Source organism: Chionomys nivalis, chromosome 18 (genome assembly GCF_950005125.1).
Source record: "Chionomys nivalis chromosome 18, mChiNiv1.1, whole genome shotgun sequence".
NCBI lineage: Eukaryota > Metazoa > Chordata > Mammalia > Rodentia > Cricetidae > Chionomys > Chionomys nivalis.
In genome coordinates this window covers 63,435,115-63,455,815 of record NC_080103.1, presented here as the reverse complement: position 1 = coordinate 63,455,815, position 20,701 = coordinate 63,435,115, and the positions used below count along the sequence as shown (strand labels likewise).

General features: G+C 39.8%; 1 protein-coding gene across 8 annotated transcripts in view; it reads left to right on the top strand.

Annotated features, from left to right (window-relative positions):
• Nucleotides 1-20,701, top strand: part of Lrrc7 (leucine rich repeat containing 7) — a 401,293-nt gene that overhangs the window by 338,393 nt on the left and 42,199 nt on the right. For 5 of the 8 annotated variants that reach the window (XM_057793709.1, XM_057793705.1, XM_057793704.1 and 2 more), the window contains one exon: nucleotides 11,326-11,445. The exons of 2 other annotated variants lie outside the window; for them this stretch is intronic. In XM_057793709.1, coding sequence (XP_057649692.1) covers nucleotides 11,326-11,445 — 120 coding nt within the window. Of the gene's footprint in view, nucleotides 1-2,501; nucleotides 2,643-11,325; nucleotides 11,446-20,701 lie in introns of all 8 variants that reach the window. One more of the 8 variants, XM_057793712.1, reaches the window with a different exon arrangement.

The window sequence follows — 20,701 nt, the reverse complement described above, 5'->3', positions numbered from 1 at the left end:
TTTTCTAGACCCTTTGTCCATAGGCATCATCATTTGCTGGACCCTGTGGCTCTAGTTAAAAAGACTGTGTGTGCCCCAGACTTACCTCAGAATTAAAGATTGCCTCGCAAACATGGGGCCTTTCCCTCTCGTGTCTTCAAGTTAGGTGTTCTGAGTGAGATTATGCCATCAGGATGTTTTGTTCGATGAGTTCAGTGTTATTTGGGACTCTGCTTTTATAAAAACAAGGTCACTATATTATGTATTTCTTCAACATTAAATTTGAGTGTTCAGGTTTATTCTTTTAAAAATAACAATTTGTAGGTTGTATCTACATGACAAGGAAACAGTTTTCCTAGGGAGAGAATGAATTAACAAATGTGGCTATGGGCATTAATTTCTCAGCATGAAAATTGTCTCTATCTTGCAAATCAGAATGTTTCAAATTGGTGCAACCCATCCCATTGAAGGAAACTTTATCAGAGTTTCATGGCTGGCATCAGCAGGAGACACCTAATCAAGTAGCACGTGCCTCACCTTGAATTATATCCTATATGTAGACCGGTAGCTTTGAAGGGTGAAAATACTTAAGGGTAAATAATACAAAACAATTGGGAACTCTGGTTGCATGCTGACAACAATTGCATCTAACAAGGCAATGTGAACTAGCTAAGGAAGGTTCCAAACAGGTGTAGGGAGTGTATTGTGATGACTAGTGATTCGAGACAGAATGGTGGATAGAAACAAAGCATGGATATAGAAAGACAAGGTGGAAATGTGCTCCACCCACTTTGAACAAGACAAGAAGTAGGTGACTCCAATAGCCACAGAGCATACAGGACTAGGGAAGGGTTGGGATGAATAAGTCTGAAGGCCCTGCCTGACCCAGATGGCTAAGGTGAATTTACCTGTATTTTTTAATTGTTGTCATGACACTTCCCTTTTCCGCTGAGCTCTGTTTGTAATTCCCCGGTTCTAACACTAACTTTTCAGAGCAATTTTGATGCATATTGAATAGTTTCTCAGTTGAGTTACTTTAGACTACTGCCCCAAGCCACGGTTTCCTAGGAGCTTTCTTCTAGTTTACTCCAAGTGACGTTTCCTTCCCCACTTAGCTGAGTTTCTCAGTGATCACTCAAGATGCATGTCCTGTGAAATCTTCCAGCCATCCTTCCGGAATTCATGCTTCCAGAGTACATATTACAATGTCAGATAGCTTTGACAGAGCTATTCTATTAACACTCTGCCCATCATCAGATGGCACCAGAGATATGGGGTACTTTCCTCCAAAACTCAGTTAAGCTGTTCAACTCTGAGCAAACAGTGTTACCAGCAGCTACAAGATATTTGCGATTTCACATAAAAGTCAAGTACCTACAGTTCTGTTCACGTTATAGGTTTAACAGCCCAATGTGGAGCTGGCAAATGATCTCAGTGCTGGCCTTGAAGAGACAGCTCCAAGTACTACACTAGAAAAAGGGATATGTTTTCTCCCTTATTTTAATCACAAATGCTATGATAGGGCTCCACTGTGCCCAAGAATTTAAAACAAGAGCCCATGTGTCTGAGATGGCTGATCCTCTATGGGGCATCAAGGAATTACCTCCGAACCAGAAGGAAAGGTTGAGTCTTTTCCACTTTTGACATGGTGGCAATGAACTAGTCCCTAGTCCTTAACAAGTAAAATTGGCAGACAAGTGTATCACCAGTGATCTCTCTCCATAGCTCACAAAATGCTAGTGATAAAAATCATTACTTTGTAAACAGTGCTTTCAGAGCAAAAAATGATATCCAGCCATTTGTTCTTAGAAGTCTCCTGCATTAAATAAGAGAATAACTTATAGAAGCAAGCACTGCCAATGATTGTGTTTCCACTGTAGATTGAAAATTTGATGTTGGGTCATTTTAAAATATTTAATATTTTAATGAAGCCCTCTAGAGAAGAATTACTAGTTCTTGGCAAAGGATATTCACAATATAAATATCACTAGAGTGTTGTCAGATATTTGATGCATACTAAAAATAATACCATTATAGCACTAACCATCTTCAGAGTATAACTGTCCTTAAGGTTACCACACATTAGCTCAGGCAGAGTTAGTAGTTAACATCTGTCCTTCATATGTGCAGATCTCATAATGTGAAACAATGAGATTTATAGCTTATGGAATCTGATTAAAATCCCACTGTTTCAATTTGCAAAACTAACAAACTGATCAATGCTCGTCTCAAGTCAGGATCACCAGGCCGTCTAAGAGACAGATACAGAGATTTAGCATTTTCATGAGAGCAGGCATAGACAATGTATCTCTGCTCTTGTCCTTCTGTAGCTCTGGAGGGTACTCATTTATGTGCACAACTAACACTGTTACTGTATGCTTTTGTCTGACGGAGCGCATGTTATAAAAAGTTACTGTTTGCCCGCTTACAGTTCAATGTGATGAATTTAGACGTGTTCATGTAATGATCTGTTTGTGGAGCCCGTGTTTACATCCTGTCACATGGTTATCTCCTCTACTCAGAGCGCTGCTTACAAACACAACACAGTTAACCTTGGCATGCTGCCCTATGGAGGTATTTCAGCAATGCATGCAGGCAGAAGCATGACTTTAAACTTGCAGACTAAGTCTAAATTTGACCTTCAAGACCCACCTCTTCAGAAAGTAAGTATGGACCGCCCTACATGTGCCAGCATCCCAAAGTCACTTGCTGTCTGTTCACTTGGTGTATTTAGACTGTGCATCTAGCCCTGCTTGTTACGGACTCCCCGTAGTCCGAACGCACCAGGGAAGATGATGTAGAGCCTGAATCTGTAGCTGCTCAGTGTTTATTGTAGCTAGACGGATGACCAGACTCTTGCTTTTTGGACTGAGCAGGTACATGTCTTTTGAGGTGGATTTAAGGATCATCTTTCTACTTATTTTTTCTATTCTTCCATGGTTTTCTTTCTGTTGTGTTTACACATTTGTTATTTGCTTTTTTGGACACCACCCCTGCCCTCCCTTGGTAAAACATTCTGAGAACAATGCTGAAAACTGTTTTGAGATTTGGGTGGGTCCCTTAGAAGGCATAATATCCAGAGTAAGCATGGAAGTTAAATGTTTAGCCCTGTAAATGCTTTCTTGTTCCACTTTCCATGTGGGAACAGAACACAGCAGGGAGAGATATACGATGCATCTTTTCTGACAATTTGCTTTTCTTGGGTTATAGAAAAGCCACAAGTTCACATATTTTAAACAAAATTGTAGGCATATTAGCAAGGAACTAATACTGTATAATAAAGAGAAGAAGAGTTCCCAGTGTTAACGAAACATTTGTCTTGCTCAGTCAACATGGGGAATGCCCATTTTACCTGCTTAAACTGATTAATGCTTTTCCTTGGTTGCATCTCAGTGGAGACTAATGAGTCATCTTCATACAGTGTCGTTATGACTGTATGTTAATGTAGTCATTAGCCTCATAAGGCTTTGTGGATAAAGAAGCACAAAATAGGAAAAGAAAATGACAGCAACCCCCAACATTTCTTCTTTCTAAAGAAAATTAAATGTAAGACAAATTCCCATGCTGTAATGCTTCACAGTTGCTGTCTGGTAGCATTTCCTAACTCTATACCTAACTTTATATAATTTAATTCAGGCTGTGGATAGCACACATAGCTAGAGATTTTTATGTCCACAGATATTGTCTGTCTGTCTGTCTGTCTGTCTGTCTCTCTCTCTCTCTCTCTTCACACACACACACACACACACACACACACACGGAGCAACCAAAGCCTAACTAAATTGGAAACATTTAAATATTATCTTATTTGTTCTCAGTCTCCAGGGGCCAGTGGTGTGTGATAACTTTCTCTGCTGGTATTTCCTGATGTCAGCAATAACTCTCATCGTGTCCATGTTCATGGCCCAGCTCACAGTCTCTAAACTTATAATTAGGGCTGTAAGCAGTTAATTTATTCAAGTCAGCACAAGTTAGACCTAGGCATGCCATAAGCACAACCATTTTCTTGAAACCCTCTTTAAGACAACCTGTTTTTCATGTCTCCTTGAAGTTCAAAACCCTCATCCTCCTTCCATCCCAAACAAACTTTCTTATCCCATCCATACTCAGGGATGGATGAGCCTCTGCAAGAGAGCTTGGGAGGTAATGCAAACCAGACTTTGGAACTAAAATTAGAAGATTTCAAAAATAAAAATTATGAGCAGGTTAAGGAACCCTGCTGGGGGTGTTGCTGCACACAGGTAATGACACCACTTAAGATTCAGAAACAGGTGAATCTCTGAGTTCAAAGCCAGCCTAGACTTCATAGTGAGTTCCAGGACAACCAGGGATTCACAGGGAAACCCTGTCTCAGAAAACAAAGAAAAACAAAAAAAAATTAATTAATTAAATGAATCTTGGTATGAAGAAAGCTATTTCTGGAACCCTCTGAAAATATCTAATGACAACAACCCTATTTTGACTAAGTTGGGGCCTAATTACTTTTTGATCTATACACTGATCTGGATTCATGCAGTAACTGAACAACAGCAGTGCACTTAAATCTGTGTTTCTGGTGTTTCAGCTCCTCTCCAGACATGAGTTAGGGACAGCTGCCCTGTTGTAATAATCTTGTGGTGCAGTGGCTCGAGAGAATAGATTAATTACCTCTCACAGTCACAATACCATGTAACAGTCATAATGCAGAACTGTATTCGAAGGCCTCAGAACCATCCTTCCTTGGGCAAACACAGGATTAACAGGAAATCCCTTTGGAAAGGAAGTCCCTCTTGGAAGCACAATAAATTGAAAACCAACTATTTAGACACTGAAAGACTTCAAAGTCAATTACTACCAATATATTATCTCCTGCATGAAGAAGGAGGAAGAGGAGGAAAGGGGGATAAAAAACCATTTCTGAGAAAGGCAACTTAAGATCTATGAAAAGCATAAACTATTCTACCTGGTATGTAACGAGTTCAAAATATTAATTTATAAGCATTCGAAGCACAGCCAAAGCTGTGGCTGTGGCGGTTCAGCCTGCGCTCCACCCCATTGGTTCCACGCTGAGCTCTCATCCCCTCTGCCAGATTCATCTTCTCTGTAGAACTTGTGGGGGAGGCTTTCTGCCAAACTATAAAACTAACCTTTATTTGCATATTTTTGATTAGCATACAAAGGAATGGTTGCTGCTATGGCCCTTTCATCTAGACCCCCTTCCCCACTGTCCTTCTTCTCCCCAGAACAGTCCCCTCTGCTTCCACGTCTTGGGTGTTCTATTATCCTCTCTTCCTGCTTTCTCTGCCCTCTTAAGAGTTCCTCTTGCTCGCTCATGGTTCCATACACATGCACAAAATTAACTCCCGGGCATCTAGATGGAGAGCATGAAGCTTCTTAGGGAAAATAAAGAACTGTGCAGCACACATCTGTGGGAATGGTGCCCTTCCCAGGGGACACTTGGGCTGAATCACAACTTGCAGCCTTCTTCTCAGAAGCCACTAGCACCAGGAAGAAGGAACCCTCTTATTCCCTCCAAAGCACTGACATTGTCCTTAAACAAATTTATAATAAGCTAATTAAAGGGTACAGCTGATGGTGATAAAGAGCCTTGGCACCTGAAAGTGCTCACACAGTATGTAGTTAAGGTCACTGGGGGAAGGGACATGTTGATCTTGCTGTGTATTTGGAACATTTTTAACTCACCCATGTTTATTGCATGCCAGATCAAGCGTACATTTTTCATGGATTAAAAAATAAGTATAGTCATTCTTTTCTGTATACGAGAAATTTTATTTTATATAATAATTTCATGAACGTCTTTAAAATACTTTTAAAATTCCACCAAATACAACAAAATTAATATAAAAAGTTAAGATTACTCATTAATATGTTGACCTTTTGCTAAACTTGAAAATCTAACAGTATTTATGAACTAGAATGCCAGACATACAAGTTAGGCTTAAATTATAGGATGCCAATATTTCCTACTTATTTATTTATTCATTCATTTATTCACTCATTTCTCATTCATTCATTTATCATTTATTTGCTGCCTTTCCAAAAAGCAATCAAATCAACTTTCTATGATTTTTTAATGGTTTATGTGCTTTTTCTGGATGTGTTCTACTGTAATGAGCTCAGCTATTGTCTTGAGATGGTATGTTACTGGGAAGAGGACAACATTATAAGAGAATGTCGGTTCAAACTGCTATTTTTATCACCTAGATTAATGATACAATGATAAATATTTCTATTGGGAGAAAACAAAGATTGAGAAATACTGAAAACTCACTCTGACTAGTACCGCAAGGTGCCTGAAGGATGGTTTTTCTTGCAACTCACAAACCTAAGTGGACATAATTAGAAGGTGAATGAAAGAGACAGGAGTCTGAGGCTAACAACCCACTCTGATGTATCGTGAGCTTTGACTTTACTGTCATGACCGTGATACCCGGTGTAAGCCCTCTCTGCATTCAGTGAAGCCTTTCACCATTTGTAACACCTGACATTTTCACACATGACTCACAGTAGTTGATACAATTCATTTGTTCACATTATTATCCAAATAACCTTAATATTTGATGATGTGGGAAATTTTTAAGAAAGAAATAAATGGTGTATCTTCACTGACCCAAGAGCACATGACCACGTCATGGTGTAGAGACAAATGACTCAGGTTATCAGGACTAAGAGAAAGCCAGTGATGGCTCTGTGCCTTGTTAGATCACCTGTCCTTCCTGACCACTCAGTCATGCCCAGGTCATGGCTCCTGGTAGAAGTACGGCAGGTTCCACAGAGCTAGATTGATATTGGCTGCCTCTTCTTTTAGTGTTTATTACTGTAATTTTACCCCATAGAATCTTTTGCTTGTTGTTTATAGAATTGGACAGTAATATAAATTGTAATTTCAGAGATGGAAGCCCTAAGTCATATATATATATATGACATATATAAAATAATTATTTAAAGTTACCTGGGAGAAACTGTCCTCACTGCCTGTCTCATTAGTTATTAAATCAGTTGATTCATGTCTAAGAAACTCCTGGATTAGGGAAATTTAAACGGCAATGTTTGCCTTGACTGTTTTTGAACTTCTAGGTGTCCTTTTCCACTGGACCTATGCAGATGACCAAGATCAGATGGCACCATCATTGCTGTGCCCCTATTCACCCTAAAGTCAAAAGTCGCTTATTCAGTGTTAGTTTTTCCTGCTGAAATAAAAGCAAAATCTATGCTGTACCCCAGGCTAGCTTGTGCCTGCAATTCCTATCGATTCTGCTATATTTATTACTGACTCTTTAGCCCTCCAGAAAGAGCTATCCACCATTCTAACTATGAAAAAAGCCACCAGCCTGCCAATGCACACAATCCTCACAGACAGAGGCTAAAATGAGCAAACAATGAATCAGCATGGATCGTGTCTCATCTCTGTTATGGCTAACACAGTCTTTAAAAATCATAGCCATAACATTTTCACACAGTATATTTGCCTCTGTCATAGGTATCTCTTCTCAAAAGGTTTTCTGAAACACTAGTGCACCAATAATTTCACTAAAAAATACTTTGGGCAGATTGTTTTCCTAGCGTTTCCTGGTTTTGTTGTTAATTTTTATTTACTGACCTGTATGTATGCTCCAGTTTTGACGCTTTGTTTTGTTTTGTTTTGTACAAGGTCTCAGTACGTAGCCTATGCTGGTCTCAAATTTTTGAACCCCTAGCTTCAACCTCCCTCCTCATTGCTGAAATTATAGACATATGCCACCATGCTGCTTGAACAAATTATCTTCAACATTTTCTTAAATCTATGAAAATTGCCTTTGCAAGCCATGTGCCAATTACCTCACAAAACAGATTCTTGCATTCATCAAAGATGCCACAAGAACTTGGCAAGGTATCAAATTTCAACACCGCTCATAGGTTTTCTTCAGCAAGATGGCATTACATATAATTTCACAAGCATACTGTACACCTTCATCTAGCAGATGATCAAGGCCACTGGTTCAGCTACACCCATTTATTCATGTTAATACTACTCATATATAGACTTAGACAAATATACATCCATGTGGACACATTCATGTACATAAATATACATGCAAATATACTCAGATATATGGAGAGGAATGCATAGTGAAGTCCCAGCCAGATTAGAAATTGCTTCTTTCGCTTGACGCTTATCACCATTCCTAGTTTTGAAAATCATCAACACTAAGTTTACCAACCACAGCAGATTTTGGAGCCAGGTTTTCTTAAGCTATAGCCCTTATCGAAATCTTTGCTTTTCTGCTAACTCACACTGGCCATTTCCTCTGCTGCTCTAATAATAAAACCTGAGACTCCAGCAGCCAATGTCCTGTGCGCTGTGTGTTCCCTTGGCTGGTATGTGAGATGAGGAACATCAGAAGCCATCCTAACCTCTAGAGCACTGACTGATGTGAGCACCTAGTTTAGCTTGTTTTCTTAGAAATAAAACATTGTAGCAGCAAGACCTTCCATTTATATCATGCTTTCCAGTTGTTCCTTTTTATCTTCTGGAGAATTTTAACAACCAGAGGACAAATTTACTTACAACATACATCCTACTTTGAGAAACAGTGTGAGCACACTAAATATCTGTTTTCAGGCCCCACCACCACCCAGCATCAATAAGTGTTTCCGTGATTTTCCTGTTTCTCCAGACTATATTCCTCACCTAGAAAAATCAAATCATGGCTCATTCTTGAAATTAAGAAGGGAAATTACTTTCAGGAAGTACATTAATTTTACTATGCAGTGAAAAAGAATCTCTTTGATGATACTGTGTGTTTCTGCTTCTGTGTCCCCTGTATATGAAGGAATTAGTGTGGCAGATAATTCTAATTTTAAAAAGAGACAAATTAGTTATACATTTGTGAAAAACACAGGGTCACAATGTCGGGGTTTTGATAGAATGGAGCTACACCTTTGTTGTGGGCCATAAAGAGCTGTGCTATTTGGAATAGCTCTCAGTGACTATTCAAAATAGGTCTACTCATTTCTGGGCAGGTAAGAAAATGCATAAGAGAAAATTTATATAAAGATGAGAGTGACCTGAACAGAAAAAGAAAACCTGTGCTGAATTCTGTCCACCTCACAAGAATGTGTCTTGCACAGAGACAGCCAGATGGCAGGTTGTGTTGTACTCTCAGGGCAGAGGACCCAAGTGAAAGAGATGGATACTGAAAATCCATAAAGAAAATAACTACCCAGTGGTTCCTGAGTGCATGATTTCCTTCTGTCTGTTTAATCTTTATATTCTTGTTGCCATATTTTAATATCTAGAAAGGTTGGGTGTGGACACATGTAAAAATACTAGTCTAGAAATAGTAAAGACTAGAAATCCAGGTGAAACACATCTCACTACTTCCAAGCAACATGTTTTTCATGTGTATTACTCTTCATTTGATTTTTTAAAACACATATTCACTCAATTTGAGAGTTTTCATTCAAAACTCTCGTTTTTTTCTTCTTTTTCACTTCTGATGGGCTTGTGGAAACAGAATTTACACAGTCAAAGCAAAAAGTGAAATTTGAGCTGTGTACTTTTCATTGTGTCCCTTAGCGGGGTTGTAAGACAGTGTCACTGTGAACTCTATTACACACATTAAGATACTAACCCTATTAGACACATTGAGATACTATTAGATGATACACTGAGATACCAACCATGTTAGCACATTGAGATACTAACCCTATTAGACATATTGAGATACTAACCTTATTAGATGATACACTGAGATACTAACCATTTTAGACACATTGAGATACTAACCCTATTAGACACATTGAGATACTAACCCTATTATACACATTGAGATACTAACTCTATTAGATGATACACTGAGATACTAACCATTTTAGACACATTGAGATACTAACTCTATTAGACACATTGAGATACTAACTTTATTAGATGATACACTGAGATACTAACCATTTTAGACACATTGAGATAATAACCCTACTAGACACATTGAGATACTAACCCTATTAGACACATTGAGATACTAACCCTATTAGACACATTGAGATAATAACCCTACTAGGCACATTGAGATACTAACCCTATTAGATACATTGAGATACTAACCCTATTAGACACATTGAGATACTAACCCTATTAGACACATTGAGAGATAGTTTCACCTTAAACCCAATTTTACTATATTTCCTGGCAGTTCTTTAAAAATGTGCATGTGGTCAGAATACAGACAAGGTGGTTACTGAGCTGCTTTTTAAAAAGACCATAATAGGACTACTCAGTGTAGCCAGATGAGGCCTGGCAAGCAGCTGCCTGTGATGCATTTGAAAGCAGTAGCCCAGCTCATCAAGAAAAGGCAGCAGGACTCACCTCACACAGGGTATCAGCAAGCACAGCCTCTCTAACCAGGCTCTGCTACCAGGGATTCTTCAGAATGTGGGCAAGCCTGGCATGGGCAGTTTCTGACTCACACAGGGATTCCCAATAAAGCATACAAAACTCATGCATACTGAAGGTTAGAAGAGAACAGGACTTTGTACACACACACCCTCTGTCTATACCACCAGTTACCTCTCCAGTAGAAAATACAGGTTCTCCCTTTCCTGTGTATATGAATGCTTAATGTTAATCTAGCTAGAGTCTGGATCATCTTAAAATATCTAACATCAATATTAATAAAGACAGGATATCCTATTTGCTAAAAAACCACAAGCAAGAATATTTTTAATATTCTTAAACATATGAAGGATTTAAATTTAATATATAAGTGATACATACATAACTGAATTTAGTAACCAAAGCAGTCATGGCGTTCTTGACTGTGGCTCTAACAGCTGTCTGTTGATAATGCACAATGCCAACCATCTTCAACTGCCAGTGCGTATTCTGCAGAGGATTAGTGGAAAATACATCCTTAAAAAATTCACATCAAAGTCTCAAAAATTCTTGTTAGGCTTTGGCTTGGAATATTGCACATTCCAATCTATGGATTGCATGGTTTCAGTTTATAGTCTAAATGGTAAGCACATACTAAAGAGACAAGCTAAGCAAGCTTTAAAATGTTGTGGGTATTTTTAAAACATTGATTAATTTTATTCTGATTATCTCTATTCAGGTACTGTAGAGAATCTAAACTTTAAAATTCAGTAAATAACTCTGAAATGGTTATTTTAATTGTATTTCTCGTTGTTTCCAAAATAGCTGTCAGTTTAGAATTCTTACTTGGTAAATAGAATATAATAGTGTTTCCAGTTAGGATATATGTTTTCTATAATCAAACAAAATTAATTTTACCATAATTGTTAGGGACTCTTTTCAGAAAACTATCGTAAACATCACTAAAGAATGCCATACCATTTTCGCAATAGACCCCGTCCCAGCAAAGCAACATTTTAGACAATGGACAAGAAGATGTCTCTCCTAGTGGCCAGTGGAATCCTTACCCACTTGGGAGGCGGGATGTACCTCCGGACACCATTGCTAAAAAGGTAATCAATGTCAATTGACACAAACCATGAACCTCACACATTCATCATAATATGTAGTCCATTCTTGTGTCTTAACATCATTTCTAACTTCATGGTAAATTCAAGCTAAATATTCTGCCACTCAGGGGCTTCTGGTGAACTGTCAATGCGTTGAAAAGAATGGAAATAGCCGGGCGGTGGTGGCGCACGCCTTTAATCCCAGCACTTGGGAGGCAGAGGCAGGCGGATCTCTGTGAGTTCGAGACCAGCCTGGTCTACAAGAGCTAGTTCCAGGACAGGCTCCAAAACCACAGAGAAACCCTGTCTCGAAAAACCAAAAAAAAAAAAAAAAAAGAATGGAAATAAGCATAGCGTGTGCTCAATTAGCAATGGCTGCATGTAAATAGCCTGCAGATTCACCGTCTGTAAGAGTACCTTAGGACACACTTTGAAGTGCAAGTACATAAAGATGTGTTGCATACACTTCAGTTAGCCTTGGCTTCAGCAGTACATATAACCAACATCCATAAAATTATATTTATCATAAAAAGGTTGAATTGCCACATCTTAAAGTCATAGCAGGGTCAATGAGATGCCTCAACATGTAAAGGTGTTTGCCTTCAAGCCTGACTACCTGATTTTGATCCCCAGAACTCACAGAGTAGAGAGAGAGCCAATTTCCATAAGTTGTCCTTTGACCTCCACTCATGGTTTAGGGTACACATATGGTCACAGATGTACATACACGTACACACATAAATTGATAAATAAGTACAATAAATACAATAAAATGTTTAAAGTTGTTAAAGTTTGTCCAGCAAGCATTCACTGAGCAATGCTGCACACACTACATGCTAAGCACTTGCTTGGTACTGGAGAAACAAAGATGAATACAGGCCTCAAGAAGCTTTTAACCTCATGGGCATGGTGAGTGGGTCAGACTACAATATGTCACCGAACACAGCGAAAGGAAAGCTGCAGTGTGTGGAGCAATGGACGAGGAGTGGGGTTCTGTGCTCCTCACTGTACTCTGCAGCTCTTACCAATCAGTAACAAAGGCACATAGTTTGATTTTTAAATTCCAAAATACAAGCAGCATTGAGAGGGTAAATCAGGAAATAAGCATGACATCCTTTGTAGCAATCAAGGAAATGGGCACAATCCAGTTTTCATCTACAGGCTGAGTAGAGAGTTCTGGGACACACGAGCTACTTGTTTCGCACACAACACTCTTTCTGTGCCTGTAGGAACACAGGGCACAACCACTGTGGTAACAAGTCACGCGGTGCAGCTGAGCAAGTACACTCTGAAGCAAGTCTCTAAAATCATAACTAAACTTTTAGTATCATTCAAGGTCATGTGACATTTACCAGAAAACTGAACAGATCCAATTGTTTGTCAGCAGGAAAGTGTCAATTCTATTGCTTGGATAAAAGAATATTTTACCAAATAAACAATGAGTAAATTTGGCTATGATAGTGGGCATAAGCCCTAAAAACATACCAGAAAAGTTTTTAGGTAATAATCCCAAACAGGAATAGATTGGTTCATGAGAAAAAAAAATTGTTTTGTGAAGACATGATAAACATTGTATTTAGAATTATGCATCCTTCCAGGGAGGGCAATGGGGGAGACCTTTCCACCCAGCTGTGGCTTTTTCGCTACATTGTTGAGGCTCTAGTCATATCGCATTGTAACTACACTTCATAATTTACATATGTTGTAACCTAGGAGATTTCCACCCCTCTCCCCTGTGAGATTAGTCGGTTTTAAAGATGTACATTTTTTTTCCAGAAGAACTGATGAGCTCTTACCTCCAAACATCACCCGTGTCTTGGGTGACACCCATCATGTGAGCAGCACAATGTGATACCTATTGTGAAGGTTTACAGGTGCGACCATTCCTAGAAAGGACATCATTTGGGGGAAATAAAGGGAGCCGAGGACAGGGGCATAGTGTCCAATAAGCTGAAGAAATAAACAGAAGTCAGATCATGTGGGCTGTGTCTTGTAGGATATGGAAAAGGGAACAAGGAAGTATTTTCAAAGGGAAATGACATGACCCCATGTTTATTTAAACAGCTCTCTGGTAGCTCTTCAGAGAACACACTGCAAAGGACAGAGATTAGAACCAAAGGGCAAGCTAAGAAGCCTCTCTGACTATTCAGAGGAGAAAAGCTGGAAACACAGTTTATAGAGAAAAAGGCTTAGATTCAGTAGAAACCTGACAGGTAGAGTCAGGAGTCTCTTGTGAAGAACCCTTTTGTGTAATCAGTAAGCAAACTAGGATTGAGGTAAATTAAATATACTCTTTTTTTTATAAAAAAAAAAAAAAGGAGTTTATTTGGGCTCCCAGGACTGGAGGGATAAGAATCCATCATGTTGAGTTGGAATGGAATGAGGCAGAAATGCTAGCTGGAGAAAGAAGCTGAGAGGCCCATATCATCAACCACAAGCAGGAAGTATAAAGAGTTAACTTCATGTGACATAAGGCTTCTAACTATCAAACATACCTCCACTAACAATTCCCTTCAGCAAGACCTTATATCATAAACCTTCCCAGAGAACGTCACTAACTAGGGATCATGTGTTCAAATATATCAGCTTACATAGACCAATCTCATCCACACCACTTCATTCTACTTCTTAGGTCCCAAAGACTCTAAAGCATATCATAATGCAAACTGCAGTTAGTCCAACATCAAAACTTCCTATGCTCTTTCACATTATATATACTCTTTTAGAAGAGTCTATTATATTATCTTTTCTTTAAAAAAAAATACAGAAATGTCTCTTTCTGTGCTGGGGAAATAGGAATGAACATGCTAGGGCTAGAGAGACAGATTGGCAGTTGAGAGGATTCACTGCTCTTGCAGATGACCTAAGTTCAGTTCCCAGAAACTGTAATTCTAGATCCAGAGAGATCCAATATCTCTGGTCGCCTGTGGATCCCCGCACATGTGTTAACATGCTCACACAGAGACACACACACTTGTAGGCAGAGTTTTCTTGTCCTGCAGCCGCTCTCAAAAGTTTACTCAGAGGCTGAATATTAATTACAAATGCTTGGCCAATAGTTCAGGCTTGTTATTAACTAGCTCATGCACCGTAACCCATTTCTATTCATCTGTGCTGCCCTGGGGCTTATGGCTTTCACCTCTATCGCATTTTGTGTGTCCAACTCGTTGTCCATCTGGCTGGCGACTCCTCTGCCTCTGCCCTTCCTCATACCATCATTCTCAGTTTGGTTTTCCTTCCTAACTTTATCATGCTCAGCTATTGGCCAATCAGCTTGTTAAAGGAACGTTTTTAAAAGAATACATGTGTTAATTGGGTTTACTATGTCTTATTACTTTGCTATTAACATGAGATAGAGGGACCCTAGAGAAGAAAAATGGAGATTGTAAAAGAGATGAGAGAGAAGGAAGGGAGAGGGAAAGGGACTGACTTGCTTATCAAATAAGAGTTATATAAAGCTCAAAATTCTATGAAAATAAGACTCTACAAATGCAGTTCCATTGTAATAACTGAGTCAGAAAGATAGTTTTGAAGAAGGAATAATTTCCCTTTTTGCTGACCCATTTCAAATACTCATTTTGATAATCCAAAAGACTAGGGTGATATAGCCCTGTTGATGGCTTTAAATGTTAATTAGATTGTGTAAAAAATTTTAAAAGCTTACTCTTTGTATTGTGCATTTACAGTCATTCACAAAAGTAATGTGAATAGGAGCTTGTGAAAACATAAATCAAAAATTCTTCGAAAGCAGAAGTTGCAGGCAAATGGCAGGCTTTTAATATGACAGTCATTGCCCTAGGTTCTTACATGGTATGTAATTATTCTTAACAGAGAACATTTCTTTATTTCACAATGCCAGTGTAGCCTTACAGTAGCCAAAAAGTCAGGGACTCCTTCTTGCCCCCATTGACTTTGAACTATCCCTTTAATAAAAGTCCAAACCTAAAAATTACCTATTAGATAGCAATCAAGTCGGTGGTGGAAAATAAACTTGTCAGGTTAAAGCAATGGAAAGAGTCAGGTTAAAACATTTCACCCATCAATCTTTGTCCCATAAAGCAGATGATTACTCTTCTTCATAAAATGACATAAATCTATCATGTTCACATTATCATTGCTTTGATAAAAATCTAGAAGAAAAATATAAAATTAACACAACACCACAAAAATGCTCAAGGCCAGTTGGGTAGTCAGAAGACATAGGTAGCATCGCAACCGGGGGTCAGATGATTCAGTTTCTTGCCATGTGGTTATTACCCCTCTCATTAAGATGGAGAAATGGCTCACAACTTTTATCACTGTTGCTCATGTCTATCCCGTCTCAGCTCTCTATCAGGGGAATGTGTAACAACACCATTGGAAAACACTGCGGGTTTAAATGACCCGACAAACCCTGACTTTTGCCACATCCCACGCTTATGGCTGCTCTATTGTTTCTCCCTTATGTTAATAACTTCCAATTCCATTGCTGTGCTCTGTAGGTTGACAATTAATCATAGAACAATGTACTGATAGATATTCAATAAGACAGAGATGATTGCCCTCATATCAACCAGCTGCCACCCTGTGGTACGGGGCACCAAAGTGAGAAACCTTTACCTCACCTTCCATCTGTCATTGGAGACAGAGTGGCGTGTCGCCTGCATCTAACTGCAAGATGAGCAAGACCTGTGAATGTCCCTCATACTGCAGACAGGTCAACAAGCTCTCTAAGGCGGCACTCTTGCGCCCAAGTGCGAGGACAAGTGTGGACACCAAGTACAAATTAAGAGAAGACATAGTCTTCTTAACAACAGTTCCATAGAATTGTCATAATCATGAAAATGTGCAGTGTAGAGCAGGCACTGCAGTGCCTGATGGGAAGTTTCATGCCATCCTCATGATGTCATTGGATAAGGCCTTGACCATATGGAATTAAGGAACAAGGGCTTAGAACCCAGCATTGTGTTGGCGTACAGTGTGTTCCTAATTCCTTGTTGGTATATGTTCATTGTGCTTCATGATAGGTTAAATAAGGTCATGTATTTTTGAGCAGACCCACACATGCCTTTCACAAGCCCCCTCCCTTTCCCAAGAGCTCCATGGGCTCTACATAGCTTTGTTTCCACTTTCATGGCATATAGACATCCATGATTTTATGCATTTGTATAAAATCTAGAAACCAAAATGAGAGAAAACATTTCTCACATAAAAGAATGTCTGCTCCTCATGACTGAAAAGAGAATCCTGTTTGCATGTAAAACACATCTTGTTTGACCCATTCCCCTGTTACTGGATGCCTGGGTTGGTTCATGAGCTTAGCTGTTGTAATAGGGTTGCAGAAAGCTTTGATGCTCAAGTGTGATATGTCCACTTGGAATTCTTTGGTACAGCTGGATCATACGACAGGTCTGTTTTCAGTTCTCTTAAAAACCCACATACTGATTTCATGGTGGCTGAACTAGTTGAGATTTCCACCAGGATGTATTTGGGGCCCCTTTGTCCTCACCCTCATTGGCATGTGTTGTTACTCTCAGTGGTTCTTATTCTGACAGGGGCTAGGTAGACTATCAATGTAGCTTTGATTCACATTTTCCTGAAGGGTGGTGAAGGTGAATATCCTGTGTATTGGTCATTTACTATTCTGAGAGCTGTCTGCTCCTTCATGAGTCCCTTCACTGACTTGGTTGTTTGATTTCTTGTTGCTTAGGTCTTGTGTGTGTCCTTTAAGTGCTCTAGGTATTCTCTCATGTATATAGGGTTTTTTTCTCATTTTTCTAGCCTGTCTCTTCACGGATTTAATTGTTTCCTCTGTTGTGTAGAATACTTCTAATTTCATTTTTATATTGTTAGTGTTATTTTCTGAGCCACTAGAGTTGTTTTCAGAAAGCCCTTGCCTATGCCCAGCTCTTTTTTTAATTTTTATTGCTTTATAAATAATATCATTCAAAATTTCCACTTCCTCCCCTCCTCCCATTTCCCTACCACTCCTCCACTCACTCTCCCCTGCCCCCTCCAGTCCTAAGAAAGGGAAGGGTTCCCTGCCCTGTGGGAAGTCCAAGGCCCTCCCCCTTCCATCCAGGCCTAGGAAGGTATGCATCCAAACAGGCTAAGGTCCCAAAAAGCCAGTACATGTAGTAGAAACAAATCCCAGTGACATTATCATTGGCTTCTCACTCAGCTACATTCACAGAATCCTGTTTGATCACATGCTCATTCACCAAATCCTGATCCAGCTGGATTTGGTGAGCCCCCATTAGAACAGGCACACTGTCTCAATGACTGGACCAACCCCTCGTGGTCCTGACTTCCTTGCTCATCTTCTCCCTCCTTCTGCTCTTCAACTGGACCTTGGGAGCTCAGTCCAGTGCTCCGATGTGGGTCTCAGTCTCTATCTCCATCCATCGCCCAATGAAGGTTCACTCTGGATGGATCTCCTCAGTCCAAGTGTTTAGTCTTAAAGCTCTTCACTTCACTGACTTTCTCCACTGCCCCTGAAAGGAGCTGTCCATGTCTGTCTGGCAGGTCCGTCTTAGCTGTCCTTTGGCTGTGTCCCACAGAACTTCGTGCATCATATCTTCATGCACAGTATCCGATGGACTGTCTTACTTGGCATGGGCTTGGACCTATGCAGAGCTTAGGGAGTGTCCTTCCATCCTTCTGTTACTGGCCTATAGTTTAAGTGAATTCTGGTTGGAGACCATCTTCTGGGTGACTTCAGTTTAAGCCAGGCCTAGACAGATTGCTATAGTAAACTGAGGAGAATTCTAAACATGACAATTAGAAATTGATGACAGAAGTTTCTGTTCTACCTGGTCCCACAGCCATTCAGTTGCAAATAAAAGCACAGAGTTTTTTATTAAGTATAAGCTATTTGGCCTATTGCTCAGACTTATTACTAACTAGCTCTTACAAGTTAAATTAATCCATAATTCTTATCTATGTTTAACCACATGGCTTGGTGCCTTTTCTCATCTTGTTTCTTTTCTGTCTGGTTTGTGACTTTGTCTCTGCCTTTCCTCTTCCCAGAATTCTCTTACTCAGGTCACCCTGCCTGTACTTCCTGCCTGGCTACTGGTCAATCAGCATTTTATTAAACCAATATGAGTGACAAATCTTTACAGTATACAAGAGCATTATCCCACAGCATGAAATGGTTGGTGGAGGGTAATGTTGGGTTCCTCTGTATTTTTATATTCTTGATAATTTTCAATCCAGTTCTTCTATCAGTTATTCATAAATGGATATTACAATTATCTAGTTCAGTTCTAGTTCAATAATCTTTTTGCCATATCTGTCCCTCCGTGGTCTGACTATATTATAAGACTGCCCCAACTTTTTGATGAACTAAACTTTCATAGTATAAAGTTCCAATCTGTCTCTGGTAAATTTTTTTCTTTCTGACATCTTTTTTATTCAGTCCCACACAGTCACTTTTGTTTTCCCTTAATTAACGTTCACACAATGTAATTTAATAGATCTGTTTTTCCTGCCTTTGTGTTTAAACTAAGAATTGAGAGACTGAGGATACGGGTCAGCTCATAAAGCCTTGCCACACATACAAGCCTAAGGATCTGAGTTCAAACCTGCAGAACCCAGGTGAAAAGCTAGAAACAGCAGTGCATGCTTGCAATCCTGGTGCAGAGAAGGCAGATAGAACAAGATCCCTGGATCTTGCTCCTCAGCCCGGCTGAATCAGTAAACTCAGGTCCAGTAAGAGACTGCTTCAAAGAACTAAAGTGGAAAGCAACTGAAAAACATTGACCTCTGGCCTTGACATGCGCATGTGCCACACAGACACAGACATACCACACATACACATACAACAGCAATAAGTTAAGAAATGGCACGTCAAAACCTTAATTTCATTTGATTTTTTTTTACTATTGATTGTCGGTTTTGTTGCTTCTGTGGTTCTTTTTTCTGTTTCCTACGAATTATTTGAACACCTCTTAGAATTTCAGTTTAATTTATTAATTATATTTTTAGTGTGGCCTTCTATGTAGCTTTGGTAGTGCTGCTTCTAAGGTGTATATGCACACACACACACACACACACACACAGCTTACAAATCTGGTGTCGGGAATTCATGGCTGAAGCAAAGCACCTGGGCCTGACCTCCCTGCTCTTCAGGCCTTCGTCTGCCTTGTGTGGAGCACACTCCTCTCACATCTGCCTTGTGTGTGTCTGCATGCAGATGCCTCAGATTTTGTCATAATTTTGTTTTGATCATAAAAGAAAGTTTGGCAATTTAAGGGAAGGAAAGTCTATTTGTCAGCCGGCAAATCTTTTGGCAGTGTTTTTTGTTCCTTTTTAACCCAACAAGGTTTCTCTTTTCCTGTTTTCCTTCCTGCTGCTGAGGTGCTTTACGACACTATTTAAAGAGCGCTTTTGGGACAGCAAATGCCTCTCATTTTCCTCATCTGAGACTGTCCTGATTTCCCATCCATTGCTGAAGAGCACCTGGACCATTAGAGGGTTGGGAGCTGACAGTTAATTCTTCCCAGCACTTGAAAATTATGTAATTTCCTTCTGTCACTCATGGCTTCTGGTGAGACATCTGCTGACATTCAAATTGTTTTTCCTTTGTAGAGAAGGTGTCATCTTTTCCTCCCGTAGCTTTGAAGGTTTTGTTTGCCTTCGTGTTTAGTCATCAAATTAGGCTGTATCTGCACATGGCACCTTGTTTTTCTCTGCTTCCTGAACCTGTGAAGTCTTGCCAGTTACCAAATTTCCAGGCTTGGGGGGATTGTTTTTTTAAGATTTATTTTATTTTTAATGATGTGCGTATGCAGTGCGCATGGAGAACAGAAGAGGGTGTCAGATCCTCCTGGAGCTAGAGTAGCAGGGGGTTTGTGGGTACCTGGTGCTGAGAAGGGAACTCTGTCCTCTGCAAAGGGAGAAGTGGTCTTAGTCACTGAGCCAGTTCCCCAACCCAAGGGCATTATTTCTCCTGGTTGCCTTTTAGCTCCACATTCTTTCTGCCATCTTTCCAGGCATCATACAATTGCTAGGACACTGTGCAGTCCTCGGGTTTTTGAGACTTTTCTCACATCTTTTCTGTGTGTTTTCTCTCCATTACTCAGACTGATTTCTGCTGCCCTGCTGTCCAGCTCTTGTGGTCCCTTGCTAAGTAGCTCCACGTGATCACACACATTATGTAAGGTCTGCACTTGTCCGTGGATGTGGATGTGTGTGGATGCCAGAGGACACTGTCTTTCACCTTTGGTTTTGAGACAGGCTCTCTTACTGTCCTGGTACTCACCTGCAAGTCCAGGAC